This window comes from Xenopus tropicalis, chromosome 6 (genome assembly GCF_000004195.4).
Source record: "Xenopus tropicalis strain Nigerian chromosome 6, UCB_Xtro_10.0, whole genome shotgun sequence".
Lineage (NCBI taxonomy): Eukaryota > Metazoa > Chordata > Amphibia > Anura > Pipidae > Xenopus > Xenopus tropicalis.
This window is the reverse complement of record NC_030682.2, coordinates 64,084,423-64,103,582: the sequence shown is the minus strand read 5'-3', so window position 1 is coordinate 64,103,582 and position 19,160 is coordinate 64,084,423. Positions and strand designations below refer to the sequence as shown.

Sequence of the window (19,160 nt, the reverse complement as noted above, 5' to 3'; positions counted from 1 at the left end):
TATTATTAAAATTACTCTAAACAGCCTCCCAGAATTGCCTACCTTTGTCCCTCTGTTCTTTCTGACATGGTTCCTGCGTTACATTCTGCTATATTTTTCTCCTTCCTTGTTCAGAGTGAAGCTCCGCCCCCACTTCCTGTTCAGTTCTCTCACTACTCTGACAAGTCTTGTCGAAGTGGAGAGCCCTTCTGTGCATGCCTTTCACTGTCTGCTGAAGCTTGTAGGGTTAAGACAGGTTGCAGGTAGGAGCTTGGTCGCAGAGGGAGCGCGCCTGATCTTCAAATAAAAGCGTGCAAGATCTTGCACGTGATCTCAGTGACCGGCACGCATGTCTCTGCTGCAAGGTGCATGCTCTCCTTCTTGAGAGCTTTTAAAGATGGCGCACGCGACAGGGCAACACCAGGGCTAGCGCTGGACGCGATGAAAATAAAGTCTTATAATAAAATTTAAGGTAGTCTAAAGTGTATAGAATAGTGATCTAAAGCTAAATATTTGATTTGGATTTTTTACATTTACATCTCCTTTAAGCTTGTTGGCTTTTGAAAACCTATAGTGAGCTAAGTAGCTGAAAACAGGAGAGGGAGCAGAGGGGATTATGCAGAGCTGATTCTCACTGGAGATGCTGCCTGCTTTATTGGTTAACTTTGCAACTGCTGTCACAGCAGCTTTGTGACAACTGAATATTAACAGTATAAAACTGCTAATACATTTAAGGTGATAAAAGTTTAAAAGCGTAAGCTTCATATGTGCCTCTGTAGCTGTGGGAGTACATAATGCCAGATAAATTAATAATGGGCTTAGTTATATCAGAGATTACTGTGCTTGGTGGTGTCATTTTTGTCACATGACTCACTAAAACTTTTATATTAATAAATGTTGTAAATAATTGTAAAATATTAGGATATTTAGTTCCATGACCTGTATAAAATCATTCATTCATGGAAATCCTTGATGACTTAAAGTATTATTTTACATTTCTTACATATTTTACAATAAGATGTGTATTATTCACTATATGTTCATGATATAACATTTTATATAAATTTAAGACAAGTCATAGAATCACCAGCTGTAGATATGCATAACTAGTATGAAGGGTTGTTCTAGTCACACACGTCTACGTGCATTTTTGGTATCAGTTTTCTTAAAATATGTGCCATGACCAAGTACTGCACAGAAAAAATTCCATCTGTTTAAGGAATTTCTTTTCTCAGGAAATGCTTAGCATCAGTCTTTTAGACCCCTCCCTTGCTGCTGCTGAGGTTTGGTCGCTTAAAGCAAGCATATCTTCCACTGTTCTTAGGCAGACATACATTTGTGCCCTAACTACATTCTCTTTTATGAAAAGCATCAATCCCCATATTTTACACGTTCTATGGACCAAAAGTTGATCTTTAAAATAGATGGAAGTGACCTGCTGCAGGGAGTGCATGGGAAAGCAGCCATTTGAAGTATCACTGCTGAGAAAAGTTTCAAATTCCATGGCTCAAACTAATTTGTTTTGCATGAGTCCCTTGGGAGTATGTTCTTTTACAGATGATGGGATACAGTTGGATGTTTAACCACAAATGACACTGGTTTACAGTTATGTATTTCTGGATCATTTCCAGATGTTTCTTTGTGTATTTCTTTGACCATGTATGGAAAAACAAGCTGCTACAGGTCAAAATATTCAAACTAGATTGCAATATCCTATAATTCTGCTAAGCTTTAAAGCCTACAGTTTACTCTAAGCCAGTTTTAGTGCACTAAATAAAAAAACCTACAAAATTAAAAAATATTTTTTGTTGCTGTAGATGGTAACTTAATGGGGTCCTCTGCCCACACACACTGTGAAGGAAAATGGAACACTAAGCAACTTTGCTATTACAAGAAGTATTTGACTCCTGAAGCAACGTTGCAAGCCAGCTGATTAAATATAATTAAAGGAGGACTAAACTCCTCTAGGTACAACAGCCCCCTTTAACTGCCCTTCATCACCCCAATTCACCTCTCCCTTCTCGCACAGCCTATTACATTGAAAAGTTTCACTTTTTAAAAACCTAAGCTAAAAAAGCAGAGTAGCTGGGCGCCATCTTCTGTCCATTAGAAATCCACTTCAGCTGCTCATGCTCCGTGTCAACTGTGAGACCCGAAGCATTTTCTAATAGACAGATGGCCCTTAGGTACTTTGTTGCGCTGCTGGCGACTTATCTCCACGACATGCCATCCCATCCACCGGCAAGAATGTAAATAGATGGTGGGATAGCATACGCATGACTTCGGTTGCCCAAAGTTGCCTCACAAGGAAAACCAAAGTGACTTGTTTGCCAGTACACCAGCGATTTACATTCTTGCCGGTGGGATGGCACGTCGGGGAGATTAGTCGTCCGCAATAGTGAAAATTTATCACTGGTGTCTAATCTCTCCATGTGCCACTGCCCTAATGCACCTTTTACCCATTGGATGCAATTACAGTATGCTGGAAGCCTTTGTATAAATAAAACCCTCCCCTAACCCCAACTACAGCCTGTTTTTTTTTCAGATAAAGTGCAGCATTCCCACAATTAAGCCATATTGTCGTGAGTAATGTAATTTACTTGCGGCGACTTAGATGTGAGCGAAAGGGATGGCACTTTTGAGAGATTTGTCACCTGTTGTACGCTTTTACCGGGGGAAGCTTATATGTTTATGGTGATGGAACTTTCCTATAATATACTTATATATACTGTGTATTTTGAGCCTGTCCCTAAGCTCAGGTAACTGACAGCAGCCAAGAGCATTTGCTGTTATGGCAGAGGTACTGGAGGCATTTTGGAGGCACGTATCTTACCTGATAAATGGCTGTGTATGCCTTGGTCTGGTACAGAAACCCAAAACATAATGACTAGTATTTGTAGCCTATATCTTTGTTAAACTCTACTTCTTCTTTAAGAAATATATGTCAATATAATGTCTGTTCATATTTAATTTCTTTGTCATTATTAGGTTGAGCAGTCAAAGGTTCTTATCAAAGAAGGGGGAGTTCAGCTGCTTTTGACAATAGTTGACACACCAGGATTTGGAGATGCAGTGGATAATAGCAACTGGTAAGGTTCCAACTTTTCTTTTTTTGTTTTTTTTCCCTATCTTACTGTGTCCGGTTTTTTTCTTATATTAAAAAAAAAAAAAGAATCCTTTTTAAGTAAACCATCTAGGAAACTAAATGTGGCCATACACGTTTGTTTCTAAACACACCCTTCAGTCTAGCAATCAGTGAAGTGGTGGCATTGCTAGCTGCCTGCTCCTATTTTCTTTTCTTCTAACCTCCTTCCCTGAGCTCAGCTTGACTGTTACAGTACTGAATCCAAGCAGGACTTCTAATCAAAGCAAGTTCTGTCTGTGTAAACCTGTATTCTTGATTGCATGAAGTTTACAGTGCACATGTACTGTTTGCAGATGTAAATTTCACTGTGTCAGAGGAAAAATGGCTGCTAGGTGAAAGCAGCTATTCGTTTTACGAAAGTGTGATGGTGCTGGTAAACAGAGGGGATATATGCAGTACAAAAATATGTGGTTTGGGTGTGGGAGATGTTCCCAAACTTATATACATGGTAGGAAAATCTAGGGTTTGTGAAATTTAACTTTTACACTTCACTGCGCTTCCTGTGTAGTCACTTAACCCTAGGCTTGTTGACTTTTAGAGGAAGTCTAATATTAGCACAGGCTTGATGGGGCTTGTGTGCTGTTTCAGTGAATAAAGTAGGATATATAAAATGGATTAAATACAATTTATGGAGCAGGTTGCATATTGGCCTCTAACCAAGGCCTCCAGATACCAAAACACAGACTGTAATATTACCAGTAAACAAGAACAATAATTGCAACATTTAAAATTATTTGCTGTTTTTGTCAGGTCACAGTAAGTAGTCAGCTTTTTCTTTTCCACCTTTTAATTTTCAGTTGGCAGCCAGTCATTGATTACATTGACAGTAAATTTGAAGACTACCTGAATGCAGAATCACGAGTCAACAGACGACAGATGCCAGACAACCGTGTGCACTGCTGCTTGTATTTCATTGCCCCTTCAGGCCACGGGTTAGTATTACAAACCTTTGTTGTATTTTAATCTGAATTTAATTTGATACTATAAAGTGATGAATTTAATTTGACTATAAAGTGAGATTCCTTGCAGAAATGCATTTTCTTATGGCTTACAAGTGAAATAGATAAACTTGATACTTTTAGTTAGCTCAGCAAAGCTGTGAATACATAACTGCATTTTTGTTTAACATTATTGTGTTAGTATAGGAGTGTAGTTTTAAACACTTGCAGACAAACGGTGGTTGAAAGTTTGTGAACCCTTTAAAATGTTCTATATTTTTATATGAATGTGACCTAAAACATCTAAACAATTCTTTAAAGCAGATGCAAGTATGCATATATTTATTGAAAATAAAATGATCCAAAAACATCTGCTTGTGGCAAAAGAAAGTGAATTCTTAGGATTATCAGATAATTTGAAGGTGAAATCATAGTCTGGTGTTTTCAACGGGATGACAATCAGGGATGAGTGAGAGACCCTCCAGCAAAGCCCGGTGACACGTACAACACATTTGTGGATGTGTATCATGGCTTGAACTAAGGAGGTATCTAAGGACTTCAGAAAAAGAGACGTTGATGCACAAAGAGCTGGAAAAGGTTACAAGGCTCTAAAGAGTTTGGACTCAGATTGTGTACACATTTAAGGGCTGTGAGAGATAGAGAGATTAGTTGGTAGTGCTGGGCGGTATGACCAAAAATTTATATCACGGTATTTTTCAAAATTATATCGGTATCACGGTATTTGACGGTATTTTTTTTTCCCCATGCATGATTAGGTGACCACCCCAAACACCCGCCACCCGCACCCCCCCCCGCCACCCCAAACACCCCCCATCCGCACGCAGTCCCCCCACCCCCCATCCGCACGCAACCCCCCCATCCGCACGCAACCCCCCCATCCGCACGCAACCCCCCATCCGCACGCACCCCCCCCCACCCCAAACACCCCCCCCCATCCGCACGCACCCCCCCCACCCCAAACACCCCCCCATCCGCACACACCCCCCCACCCCACCCCAAACACCCCCCCATCCCCTTCACATAAATATAACCCCCCCCCAAACACAACCCCATCCCCTTCACATAAGTATAACCCACCCACCCACCCCCACCCCAAACACCCCCCCATCCCCTTCACATAAATATAACCCCCCACCCCACCCCCCCCCCCCCAAACACAACCCCATCCCCTTCACATAAAATATAATTACTGGCCAGGCACCCCCCGACAGCTCACATTGGTATCCGACTCTGAATGCGTCCTAGCGATGGCGCTTTTGTAGAGTGTGCGCGCTGACGTCACGTGCGCGCTGACGTCACGTGCGCGCTGACGTCACGTGCGCACCCGGAAGTATTCAGCACACCGGTATGTAGAAAATTCATATCGGTTTCAAAAAAAAAACCGGTGATCGGTTTTTACCGGTATACCGCCCAGCACTATTAGTTGGCACGCAAGAAATCTCCCTTGTCGCGGCCGACTGCTCTACGCATCACTGAAGTTTCCTCTTCAGCAACTTCTGCAATTTCGGCAAATTGCTGCACCGCGTATGCCATCCCACCGGCGATTTACGTTCTAGCTGGTGGGATGGCATTTTGGGGAGATTAGTCGCCCACGACAAGGGAGATGTGTTGCACTAATGCAAGGTGTCTAATATTCCAAGAGGTTGCTAAGGAATCCAGGGAACTTCTAAGCAACTGAAGTGAAGTGGCAAGTGTTGACATGAGTACATCAGAAGAACACTGAACAGAAATAGTGTGTCTAGCAGTGTAGCAAGGAGAAAGCCGCTGCTCTCCCGCCAAAATATTGATGATGACATTCTACAGTTTGCTAGAGATGATGTGGACAAACCAGGAGGATACAGGAAGAATGTTTTGTGGATGGATGAAGCCAAAACAGGACCTCTTGGCCTTAATGAAATGAAAATAATGAATATAGAAATATAGAACATTTTAAAGGGATCACAACCTTTCAAGCACCACTATACATGGCTCAGCCATATGCACAATCCTGCCACACCCTGTCTTCATAGCATTTATATCACTATGGGGAAAGGTGTAATTCACTTCATGTAAAATGGGTTATGCTAACAGGCAAATTAATTTACCAGTGCTACAGCAAGTTATTTCTTGCAGGCATAGTGAAAAGCTACATCTAAAGTATCAGTCTACAGTTTGTCATCTAGTATCATCTAGGTCTATGTCTGTGGACCCCTCTAGTACTATTTTTCCTATAATAGTCAATGGAGTTTGGTAGTTAAGGTCTGCCTGCAGCTGCTCGTAAGTGAAAGGAGTAGTTTGACAAGTAATAAAAGCAATTTGTGTTTGGAGAAGCGGAAACCAAAGGAAGCAAAGAGAGGAAGTAATGGAAACGAGGCTGGAAGTTAGGAAATATTGGAGTGAGATTGATCATCGCCATTACTTATTTGGTGCGGAAGGGGGAGTGTGGTAAGAAGAAAAGAAGAGAAGCCCAGGACCACTGTATGATAATTTTAGTAATAAGGACTGATTATGCCTGGTAAGGAGGTTGGAAAAATCCAACAAAAAGTGTTCAGTAGACAAGAGGATATGTTTGTGATTAGGATGATTTTCTAGTTTATGTAATCCTTTTTCTACCCTATAATGCAGGGGTAGGGAACCTATGGCTCGGGAGCCAGATGTGGCTCTTTTGATGGCTGCATCTGGCTCGCTGCCAAATCTTTAATAAAAAAAAATAATGGGGGACGTGGCGTGGAAGACGTGTTATAAGCTGTCGAGCGCAGGCCACGCCTTCCTCCGCATCGCATTCCCATCTGGCATTCTTGGGACCCACCCTACCTTGCCCCTGCGCTTGGCGGATAGAAGATGTGTTCTAAGCCTTAGAACACGTCTTCTATCCGCCGAGCGAGGCCACACCCTCCTCTGCATCACATCCGGCATCCTTGGGACCCACCCTACCGCAGCATCCACAGCCAAACATATTGTATGACTCTCACAGAATTACATTTTAAAATATGTGGTGTTTATGGCTCTCTCAGCCAAAAAGGTTCCCGACCCCTGCTATAATGGATGCTTTCATATTATTATATCTGCTTCATCAAAGCTGGTCAGCTATAGCCTCTTGGCATGCACAAACCAACAGTTTAATTCTTAACTAAAACTAATAGCCTTCTGTTTGGTGTAATTCCGCATATGGCGCAAAGCATCCAGAAACACTTTATGGCCAACAGTATTTTGAAATCCCTTCTAACAGCACGTCTCCAGTTATAAGTTTAACATTACCATACATACTGCAAGGTGTCATGGTGACTGTAAAATAATGGTCTGGAGTACTTTGGTGCCCCAGTTAGGAGAAAACAGCACCAGCCCGGGTTACCTGCGAGCTAGCGTTTCCTCCTTCCTGCTTCGTTTTGCCGGGACCCCACAACAGGCGCGTGCGCAGTAGAGTGAAAAGCCGACTTCTCTGTTAAAATTCGGCTTTTTCACTCTACCGCGCACACGCGAAGCAGGAAGGAGGAAGCGCTGCAGCTACCCCGGGCTGGTGCTGTTCTCTCCGAACAGGGGCACCAGCACGGGGTACAAGGTAAGCGATTTAAGTCACTTGGGGGTGCCTAACATTTTGGCACCCCCAAGTGACTTTGCCTTTCCTTCTCCTTTAATACCTTATTTGCCATTTTAAAGTTGTAAAGACCTATAGCAGTGCTGTCCAACTGGCGGCCCGCGGGCCACATGCGGCCCTCGACCCCCCTCTGTGTGGCCCCCCACCTGTCTGGCTGCTTTGATGGTTTACCTTTGTGTAAGCTTTAAATGGTATCAGTACTGAGAGTAACTGGCCCCCCTGCATGGTTCTCACCTCAGATTCAGGCTGTAATCCCTCTGTATTGTTTAAAAATGTAATCCCCTGTGTTGTTCACACCTTTTAATCTCTGCATTGTTCACCCCCTGCAGTGTTCACACCTCAGGCTATAATCACCCACGTTGTTCACCTCTTCACATCTCAGACATTGTATGTACTGTCTGGACTATGCTGCCTAGGGTAGGCAGAGTATGGCACATAGGCAGCATAGGGCAGGGAGGGTATGGCACACACAGGCAGCATAGGGCAGGGAGGGTATGGCACCCACAGGCAGCATAGGGCAGGGAGAGTATGGCACCCACAGGCAGCATAGGACAGGCAGACTATGGCACACACAGGCAGCATAGGACTGGCAGAGTGCTGCCTGTGTGTGCCATACTCCTACCCTATGATGCCTGTGGGAGGTGAACCTGGCAGGGGTTTGTTCTGGGAGTTTGTTAGCAGTTGGAAATAGCCATTAAATGGTCCCTAAGGTGTGTAATTATGTGATGGGGGTTGCTGTGCTATCCACAGGGGAGGAGGAGGCATATGGATTTAAGGGTGTGTCTTAATATAACAATTTTAATTCTTTAACATATGAATGATGATTGATATCCCTGCAGCGACCATTGTGATAAAATGGGTGTGGTTTGAAGTGGGTGTGGTTTAAAATGGGAGAGTGGCCACAGCTGGCTTCCATTAGCGGCCCTCCACCATGTATGCGAGAGAAATTCAGGCCCTCGGCACCGCAGAAGTTGGACAGCACTGACCTATAGGGTGTCACTGTCATCTATTTTTATTTAAGATCCCAATGATTTTGAACCTCCATATACACCTAGCAATAATAATACTGGTGGCTGCTCACAACCGTAGTCTTCTATGGTTTTAGATAAAGAAAGACTGAAGATCTATAGCAGGCTTCAAACTATTTAATGTAGTTCTGCACCAATAACGAAAGAAAAATTTTGAAGCAACAATTTAATGTACATAAATGATACAATGGTTTTAAGCAGCATTTGTTTATCCTTTTCTGTTCTAACTTTTTTCTTTTTAGACTAAAGCCATTGGACATTGAGTTCATGAAACGTTTGCATGAGAAAGTCAACATCATTCCGCTTATTGCCAAAGCTGATACTCTCACACCAGAAGAATGCCAACAGTTCAAAAAACAGGTGACCATATTTCACCAATATAAAGCCTATTCCTAAGTAATACCATTTTCAACTCATGTGACCACCTTAATGCTTTATCTTGGCTGATATGAGGTTTGTCCATTTATAGATGAATCATAATTATTATTTCAATAAACTCTAAACCAGAATTATTCAGAAAAACATATTTTTCCCCCAACCTATGCCTGGTAACCATTCATTGATAAACTCATATTGATCTTTCTTGGTAGTTATTGTGGGCAGAAATATTGTGGGAGCAATAATGTGTGTCATACTTGAAGGTTTTATTGAGTTGTCCTGCAATGTCTGTGGACCCTAAAGGTCCCCATACATGGGCCGATTATAGCTGCCGATATCGGTCCCCAGGGCCAAAGGATCGAATTCGCCTACATGCCTCCCCGATATCGCCCACCTGTAGGTGGGGATATCGGGTGAAGATCCGCTTGCTTGGTGACGTCGCCAAGCGAGCGGATCTGCCCATGTATGGCCAGCTTTAGTTAAGAATAAATGGCTTGGCAGCAAAAAGATTTAAGTGGTTTGTAGTTCTTCTACTATTCACAACCAATCGAAAAGCTGCTCAGTCTACGAACCGTATAATACATTTTAAGCAGAAGGCACCAGTTTATTTAATTGAATGACTTGGTTATGCATAACCTAGATCCTTCAGAGTTGACACAGACATCCTGCACTAAGAAAACACTTCTGTTATAAAGAAAACAGATCTCACTGCTGCTTAGCTTTGACCCAGGTACAGGTATCGGACCCCTTATCCGGAAACCCATTATCCAGAAAGCTCTGAATTACAGAAAGCCTGTCTCCCATAGACTCCATTTTAATCAAGTAATTCAGATTTTTAAAATTGATTTCCTTTTTCTCTGTAAAAATAAAACAGCACCTTGTATTTGATCCCAACTAAGATATAATTAGTCCTTATTGGATGCAAAACAATTGGATTTAATTAATGTTTTATTGGTTTTTCAGTACACTTAAGGTATGAAGATCCAAATTACGGAAAGACACCTTATCCAGAATACCCTTGGTCCAGAGCATTCTGGATAACGGGTCCTATGCCTGGTCTTCAGCCTGAAGTCCTGCACTTCAAAGGATTGCCAAACGTTGTAAATCATATGAAATGAGCATAATAAAACTGAAGACTCGCCAAACAATCTGCATGGTCCAGGTGCCAAAGCACCGCACTTGTAGCTAGGGCAATCGGAGGATCCGCGGGTCAGCCACTGCTAAGACCAATACCATACCATTCTTACTTTTCTCAAATAAGAATAAAATTTACCACTCATTTTTGTGAAAGTAGGCTTAGAATATGTAGTTCTCTTGTTGGCTCTCACTGAAATATCTCCCTGTTGCATTGTGTCAAATATGTTAACATTAATAAATATTTGGTTCAATATAATTATTTTTTACTGATATTTTTAGATAATGAAAGAAATTCAGGAACACAAAATCAAGATTTATGAATTTCCAGAAACAGATGATGAAGAAGAAAATAAGCTTGTTAAAAAAATAAAGGTAAAAAGTACATGTTCTGTGTGTATGTGTGTGTCTCCCTCTCTTTTTACTATCTGTATAGAAAGGAGTGTGGCATCTTTTGTAGCACTACAAATAAGGGCAAGAGCACACTAATTGCATTGACTGCTTTCCTTCTTGACGCAAAAATGCATACATTCACGTTCTAATGCCGATATGCACCCAGTGTAGCGCCACACAGGCCAACACTGGGACTGTCAATGTAACTACAGGGGAATACACATATTAAATGTTATTCTTAACTTTTTTTTCAGTTAGTAATTGTGAAACATTACGGTTCTCTCTGCAGATTTTCCCTCTCTTTTCCATTTTCACTCCTTTTTAAAGGAACAGTTCAGTGTAAAAATTAAACGTCATTTATAAAGGCTGGAGTGAATGTATATCTAACATAATAGCCAGAACCCAACTTTCTTCTTTCAGCTCTTTAACTTTTTAGTTAGTCAGCTACTTGACAGGAGACCACATGGGACATAAATGTTTGCTTTTGAATCTGACCTGCATGCTCAGGATCAAAAGCAAACTAAGTGAACAGTTATGTCCCATATGGCCACCCCTCAAGTCACTCATTGGTTACTGACTGGTAACAGGTTAGATAGCTGCAAAGGAGGAAGTTATGTTCTGGCTATTATGTTAGTCATCCGTTTACTCCAGCCTTATAGATTAAATTTTTTGCTAACTAACTACACTGAAAACTTTTTTCTTTTGCACATCTATTTTTCCTGGTTTCATTTTTACATTGAACAATTCAATGTAAATGTTAGGCACCCCCAAGTGACTTTTATCACTTACCTTGTACCCCGGGCTGGTGCCCCTGTTAGGAGAAAACAGCACCAGCCTGGAGTACCTGTAGCAAGTGATTCCTGCTTCGTTTTGCCGGCAAATTCCCGGGACTGGTGCATTAGAGTGAAAACCCGACTTCTCTGTTAAAGCTCGACTTTTCACTCTACTGCGCATGTGCGCGTGAGCGAAGGAGGAAGCGCTGCAGGTACCCCGGGCTGGTGCTGTTCTCTCCTAACAGGGGCACCAGCCCGCGGTAAAAGGTAGGCGATTTAAGTCACTTGGGGGTGCCTAAGTGACTTTGCCTTTCCTTCTCCTTTAAAGCTAGTGTGGGCCATTAGTAAACAGGATTGGCCAACCATAGATCAATGTGGTCTACGGTTTTGTATTTCCAGTAGATCAGTAAGAATATCTCTGGATAGAAAATCCAGTTTGCCTGAGACGGGAGGTACGGGGTTCTGATTCCACAGCAACAGTTGTGTATAAATAGTCAGTATATGTACAAAAAAAGTTTGACCACAGATGCACATTAAATGATTTATTCAATAACTTTATATTGGCATTTCAGGATGGTCTACCTCTTGCTGTGGTTGGAAGTAATACTATCATAGAAGTCAATGGCAAGAGAGTACGAGGAAGACAGTATCCTTGGGGAGTTGCAGAAGGTGAATATTATTTTACAACATTATTTTTTATAATACACAAGTTTCAGTGAGTCATGTGACCCATCTTACATCACTGAGCACCCATTAGAATTGACATCACTAACCACAGTTCATAAGGATATCACATATACAGATAAAATAGTACAATTTTCAGTGCCTTTATCATTGCCATACAATCTTTACCAATATACAACTACTGTGGATGTCAACTACCTTAATGAAGGCTCTGTGCCGTGTGGCCCCCTGCCTGATCAAATTTCCCCTGCAGAGCAACCCTGTGATCACCCATTGCACTTGCAGCGGAGTACAGCAGTGCTCTGCTGACTTCAGCAGTTTATGTACAAAGTGCCTAAAATTATATTTTTGTGGCAGTGGCCCATCCCTGGAAGAGTGTATGTTAGTTTGTCCTTAAGTCGAGCATGTTTGAAAATCTGTTGTATCTGCTAGTGTATAGTGCATTTGGAAGATAAGGAAGTGAAGAGGAGCCACAGCTCCTTTAGGCTAAAGGCTGCCATACATAGGCTGATTCTAGCTGCCGATATCGGTCCCTTAGACCGATTTGGCAGCTTTTTGGCCCGTGTATGGGCACTAAAGACGGGCCTGCCCGATCAACATCTGGCCTGAAATCGGCTCATTGATGCGGTCCTAATTCGTAGGTAGGGATATTGGGAGAAATTCCAAGCGAGTGGATCTTCGTGTGTATGGCCACCTAAATGCTCCATGGAGAGATTAGTCACCCGCAATAAAGGTGGCCATACACGGGCCAATTTCAGCTGCTGATATCTGTCCTTTAGACTGATTTGGCGGGTTATCTTCCTGTGCATGGGCAACTCAGACGAGCCTTCCCGACTGGCTTCTGGCCTGAAATTGGGCAGATCTCGATCGGGCAGGTTTGATTTTTCCATTGGTGCCTCCACCTATGCCCTGCCATTTTAATTCAATAATTCGGGCCCTTGGGCCAAACGATGGAGTTAGCCTGGTATATATCGGGAGAAAATCTGCTTGCTTGCTGACCTTCCCAAACAAGTGCATCTTACACTGTAAAATCTCTGCTATTCTGGACCACTAATCTCTACTGAATGGCTTTCCATCAACAGCAAATCAGATCCCCAGAAGAAAGGCATATATGTGTTCATTTGTTTTTCCAAAGTTGCCTGCAGGAGGAAAACTTTGGAAAAACAAAGAGATTTGTATGCCTTTCCACCAGCAATTCACTTTGTTGTTGGTTGAAATACAATTTGGAGAGATGAGTTGCCCTCTGTAGCAGACATTTATCTTCAGTGACTTATCTCTTCATGGGGCTTATAGCTTTACTTCCTGCTGTTCTGATCATTCACATTAACTTTTAACTATTGTTTTGCTGCAGCTAGTATCTCTGTGATCCTTGATTTTCACTTTCATTTTTTTCTGAATGGATTGCAGCTCACACTTATTGTATGAACTAATAATAACTAAGCTGATTGAAAGTATAGCCACAATATATTATGCCACGAGGGCATTTATAATGTAAGGTTAGTATCTTCTGTGTTTAAAAAGCAAAATTAATAAACATAATTAGTTTCACTCTTCAAGTCTAAAAATGATATTTTCTGACATTTTGGTAGAATTACTTAAATCTTACTAAAATCTTTTTTTTAATACAATGAGTTGTACTTTAACTTATTAGAGTATGCAATGCCATGAGACTGTTTGGAATGCTAGAACAGGAAGTACTTTGATATGTTAGGCTGAGAGGAAATGGAGATTTGGCATAGACCATATAACAGCTGCAGTGGGCTGCTTCAAAAATATTTTAGCAAGTCAGCTTTTTTTTGTGTTGTGCAAAAATAGTTTTCAAAATAAAATGTCATAACTCTGGCTTAACTTTTATTCATCTTATACTTTTATAACCAAAAATGTAGTTTGTCTGTCTGTGTTCCACTTTTTGGACAGATTTTAGTTAAAATATGTCATTATGCCTCCAACACTGTAATAGAGCTTTGTAATACAATATTAAAAAATAATGCTCTCCATTTTTTGCTTTCTGCTGAAGTATTTATCTATATTGTGTTTTTTAGTGGAAAACGGTGAACACTGTGATTTCACTATTCTGCGAAACATGTTGATAAGGTAAGCAGACCTTTGTATGGACTAGTGTTAAAACTACAAATGGAGATCATTCTTCTCAGAAAAAATCAGAATCGATTCTTACTCTTACAGTTTTAGAGATGAAAGTACTTTAAACAACTTTTTATATGGCCTTCAACTTTTTGTTAGTGAAAGTACAATGCAAACTGAAATCACTGTTGGTGCTAATTTGTTAGGCAACCTTAGTGATTCCAATTGCTAATATAGGACCCAACACTTTTTTCTTCTTTAAAATAAAAACATATATTAATGCTGGGTTAATTCTGCATTGTGTGCCACTGACATTTAACCTTTTCTTTCAAATATGTTCCCTGCACCAAATGAAGGTGTGTACATGCACAGTACAGAATTTAAGAATCTTTGGAAAGCATCTAAAATGGCAGAAGTGCACTTTGCAGAACAGACTCCTTACATTTTTTTTTTTTAAGGGGTGGTTTATTTTCACCATATAAAGTGTACAATGGTTTGTGGGCATATACAGGTATGGGATCCCTTATCCGGAAACCCATTATCTCCCATAGACTCCATTTTAATCTAATAATTCAGAATTTTAAAACGGATTTCCTTTTTCTCTGTAATAATAAAACAGCATCTTGTAATTGATCCCAACTAAGATATAAATATTCCTTATTGGAGGCAAAACAATCCTATTGGGTTTAATGTTTTTTATTGATTTTTTAGTAGACTTAAGGTATGGAGATCCAAATTACAGAAAGACCCCTTATCCGGAATACCCTCGGTCCCAAACATTCTAGATAACAGGTCCCATACCTGTATCAAGCATTTTTCTAATATATAGGCATTAGCTAAAATTCATTGGTTTAGAGACACTCAACCCACCCACAAAAATCCTAGTGAACTAAAAGAGCTATTCACATTCATCCAGCTACAGTGGTTGCCAACACCTTTTTCTACATCACCTACTGCAGCTTAGGGCTTCATATGTCGCATAGTTTGTGGGCATTTAAATGTTTTATTAAACTGTGCAAATAAACTGTTAATCAAGTGTCATTGCGCTGCCTGCCTGGATTGGGGGAAAAAAAGCTTGCTATTTTTGCACAGATTACTTTAAATAAAGTGTTTTTTTCAAAGTAACAAATGGGCTTATGATGGGCACATATGATTTGACTGTTGTTTTAATCATAAAAAAAAAAATCTATTTTTTTTTTTTTTTTTTTTTTTTTTTTTAGCTAAACAGGGCAAACATTTAGTAGTGGGATTATCTGAGTCTGGCAATCTAATTATTTACCTTGCAAGGGCCAAATATGGAGTAACTTCAGTTGTTTCCTTTGCCAAAAATGATAAAATATTGTTGCTGCACAACACATTTTTCTCTAACATTTTGTTAGAACTCACATGCAAGATCTCAAGGATGTGACCAACAATGTACATTACGAGAACTACAGGAGCAGGAAATTGGCAGCTGTGACTTATAATGGTGTTGATAACAATAAGAACAAAGGGCAATTAACAAAGTAAGTGCCATTCACTACATATCCTCTGTTCTGTATAACATCTCTGTTTTCCATTCATCTAACTTAAAATATCCATTCTTTTCAACATACATTTTACACTCTTCAGACCATGCTTTCTCATTGTGCATGCATTACAGTTCATTCCTCTTGCCATTAATGGTAACATCTCCATCTCTAAAGAGTTGCGCAAGATTTGCATCTGCAATAAGTAAATTCACTGTAGTTGTACATTCAGTAAATTACCCGGGTTAAGATGATTGTAATTTGGAGGGTGCTATGTGTAATCCATTTGTATGGAATATCATGGTTGGACTGGGCGAGCGGAGCACCGGGAGGAAACCCCAGTGAGCCCCAGCCTTTGTGGGGCCCCGCCAACCCATTCCACTCTGGATGCCGGAGCATCTCCCCCCCCATTGTGGCCATAAGGAGGAAGTGTGATACGTGCTGGTTGATGCCACGACTGGAATGGGGGGGGGGGGGGTCATATAATATTGCCTTGGGGCCTTGGCCTCTATGCCTTAGGGCATATATGTCAAACACAAGGCCCGGGGGACAAATCCGGCCCACCTGGCTGTTTTATGTTGCCCTTGGTAAGTGTGTCTGACCATCCAGCCTGATCAATTTCCATTTTCCTCACATAGTAACTAAGACTATGGGGTATATTTATCATGCTGTGTAAAGTGGAGTGAAGCATTACCAGTAATGTTGCCCAAGGCATCCAATCAGTAATCAGATTTCAACAGTAGCAAAGCAACTATTGACTGCTATGAGCAACATCACCGGTAATGTCTTACTCCACTTTTTACACATTGTGATAAATATACCCCTTAGTATCTTACTAAGTATATTAATAAAAAATTTGGCCTGCGACTTAGCCAGTGTTTTAGATTTCGGCCCCCTTATGTGATTGAGTTTGACACCCCTGCCTTAGGGCATAAAATCTATCACTAGCACTCTGTAATTCGCTGTTGGGAACATGTATATCACACAGCTACCTTTTCTAAAATGATACTGACATGTTCCTATAACCAGTATTATAGTGGACTGGTATCAAGTATTCAAAGTGGATGCGCCACTTTGAAATTGTGTACATCTAAGCCACACCCTGAATGCCAAACCTTATCCAATCCCAAATAGCTTATTTCATTTTGATATTTTTTTTTAACTTGCATTAATTGTGAATAAAAAAAAGTCACATTCAGTTGTCCAAAGCTTTACAGTTCTAAGAATTTTGTTCATTTTAGGATTTTTCCAAATCCCAAAAATGAATTTGTTGCATCGCTAGATTTATGTAATGGTGGCTTAGGCAAAGCTAAAACTTTCTCAGAAATTTGGGGAAATATAGCACCTTGAAAATAAAGATATTTCAAATAGGCAATAGGAATACAAAGGTTTAGTGATCAGCTTTTGATGTGGGATCTCATGCTAGGAACCATGTTAACAACGCCCTGTGGTAACTTTGTGTGACCCTGTACAAGTCACTTAATCTCCTGGTGCCCCAGCATACTCAGTGTGCCACAAAAGGCTGCCTTGCTTGTTGTAAAAGTGCTTTGAGTCCCACAGGAAAAAAATGATCTGTATATAAATTATAGTATAAATGAAGCAGCCCTTTAAAGGGTCATTATAACTCTGTGTATCTATTTGCCTGAGAGAGACATCTGTTGCAATGAAGAAAGGAATTCATTCTGAAACACGTAATGCATAGTGTAAAAGCCTTGGTACATAATACAGCATTTTTTTTTTTTCTTTTCTTTTTGTCCTGTGTGGACAGATGTACATTAATAAAATTATTATGGTGCCATTATACCCAAATTATTCATGTTTTGAGTTGTTATCTAGAAGGCATATATGCTAGATTTGCTGCACAGTTATGCAACTTTGTTATAAAACAAAGCCTTTTCGAGAATAAAGCAAAATGTTTTTGTCATTGACATCAGCACACGGAGGATTAAGCAGATAATTTCACTAGCAGCCCCACTTTGTTACCCTGAGTTGCACATCACTACTTAACTACTTACATCACCCACAAGCACAGGGTCTACACCCTCTGCAGTTACACACAGCTGCCATACTCACAGTAATTTATTTTGTTGTTTTTGTTCTTTTTATTTGTGTTGCATCACAAATGTTTGTATGCAGAGCAAATAAGTGTTTAGTAAGAGTGCTCCAGTGTACCTGCTTTAGAGCAATATGAATCTGACTGGCAGTCAGATGTCTATTTGAACTTATTGCTGCTTAATTAAAATACTTTTGGCCATTGTAATAGACAAGGTGAGTGGGGACTGTAGGCAAGGCTACAGAGAATGTGGCATTTACCACGTTTAACATAAAAGAACGAGGAAAGTAGTAAAGAGTGAGTGCTAAGCCTACATATTGATTATAAGTTACAAAAAATAAACTAACATATAGACATGGCAATATTCTCTGCTTCAAGATAGTTTCATCATTACTGCATTATTTCTGCCTGTCAGACTGCACATTTTAACACCGTTTAAAGCATTCACCAGCATAATTTACATGCTGCAAGTGTATTCTCTCCAGGCATAAATCTCTTAACAGCTTATGAATATTTAAGGAATATAAAACACTAGCAATGCATGTTACTGATGGCGGTGCTGCCCTAAGTGAACTGCTACTTTAAACCGATCTGTATGTCTCTCTAAAATACAATATTATCCTAGTTTCTTAACAAAGTCCTCTCCCTGTTTGACTACCTTCTTTAACACTATTTACCCCTTTTCTATAATCTGTTTAATCTGTCTTTCAAATACTACATGCAAAATTACAGCTTTTAATTGCTTATTGGTTTGTTTTTAATTTATGCATGCTAAGCCTGTATTTTTGTGTGTGTGTTGTTTGTTTTTTAGATATGACACAGTTGAAGGCATGTAAGTGGTCCTTTTTTCATTTTTTTCTTTTAATTATTTTTTGTGTTTAATTCCCCAATTATGTTGTTAAAAAGATTAAATCGAGACTTGAGGGTCAAAGTTAATTGCTTATGGCAAACTATATGAAAGAAACTCATATAGTACAGATCCAGCTCAGAAATTTAAATTTATCATTCAAATGCATTTAGCATTTCTTCCATGATGCAACTAAATAGAATTATTCTCTTTTCGTGTAGAGAGTACAATTGCACTCTCTACAGTATCAATCCTTCCACCCCACTTTGTTCTGGCAATAGATGGTAAGTAAGTGGGCAGAATTTGGATCATCTGCCACAGGTTGCCCAGTAGTCCCTCATCTTATTGCAGTAGTAGTCACCCCAGTAATGACATTCCCATTTTGACAGGACAGGTAGTGAGGGTCAGAATTAGTTTTTCTACCTCAGGTGACCCAGTATCTTGACTTCTGCTTTACTTTGTGATGTTGTCAAAGGTGACAGGGGAAGTTCCATATATTTTTCAGTATTTTGCATCATATTTGCATATATACATACAGTCATGGCCGAAATTGTTGGCACCCCAGAAATTTTTCCAGAAAATCAAGTATTTCTCACAGAAAAGTATTGCAGTAACACATGTTT

The 19,160-nt window shown here is 40.3% G+C and overlaps 1 protein-coding gene across 6 annotated transcripts in view; it reads left to right on the top strand.

Moving 5' to 3' along the window:
• Window positions 1–19,160, top strand: part of septin7 (septin 7) — a 69,956-nt gene that overhangs the window by 36,462 nt on the left and 14,334 nt on the right. For 4 of the 6 annotated variants that reach the window (XM_002939413.5, XM_031903518.1, XM_004915342.4 and 1 more), the window contains exons 5-12: window positions 2,968–3,068; window positions 3,922–4,056; window positions 8,928–9,045; window positions 10,480–10,572; window positions 11,936–12,032; window positions 14,090–14,141; window positions 15,509–15,634; window positions 18,502–18,522. In XM_002939413.5, coding sequence (XP_002939459.1) covers window positions 2,968–3,068; window positions 3,922–4,056; window positions 8,928–9,045; window positions 10,480–10,572; window positions 11,936–12,032; window positions 14,090–14,141; window positions 15,509–15,634; window positions 18,502–18,522 — 743 coding nt within the window. The remainder of the gene's footprint in view (window positions 1–2,967; window positions 3,069–3,921; window positions 4,057–8,927; window positions 9,046–10,479; window positions 10,573–11,935; window positions 12,033–14,089; window positions 14,142–15,508; window positions 15,635–18,501; window positions 18,523–19,160) is intronic. The other 2 variants (XM_004915343.4, XM_031903517.1) reach the window with 1 other exon arrangement.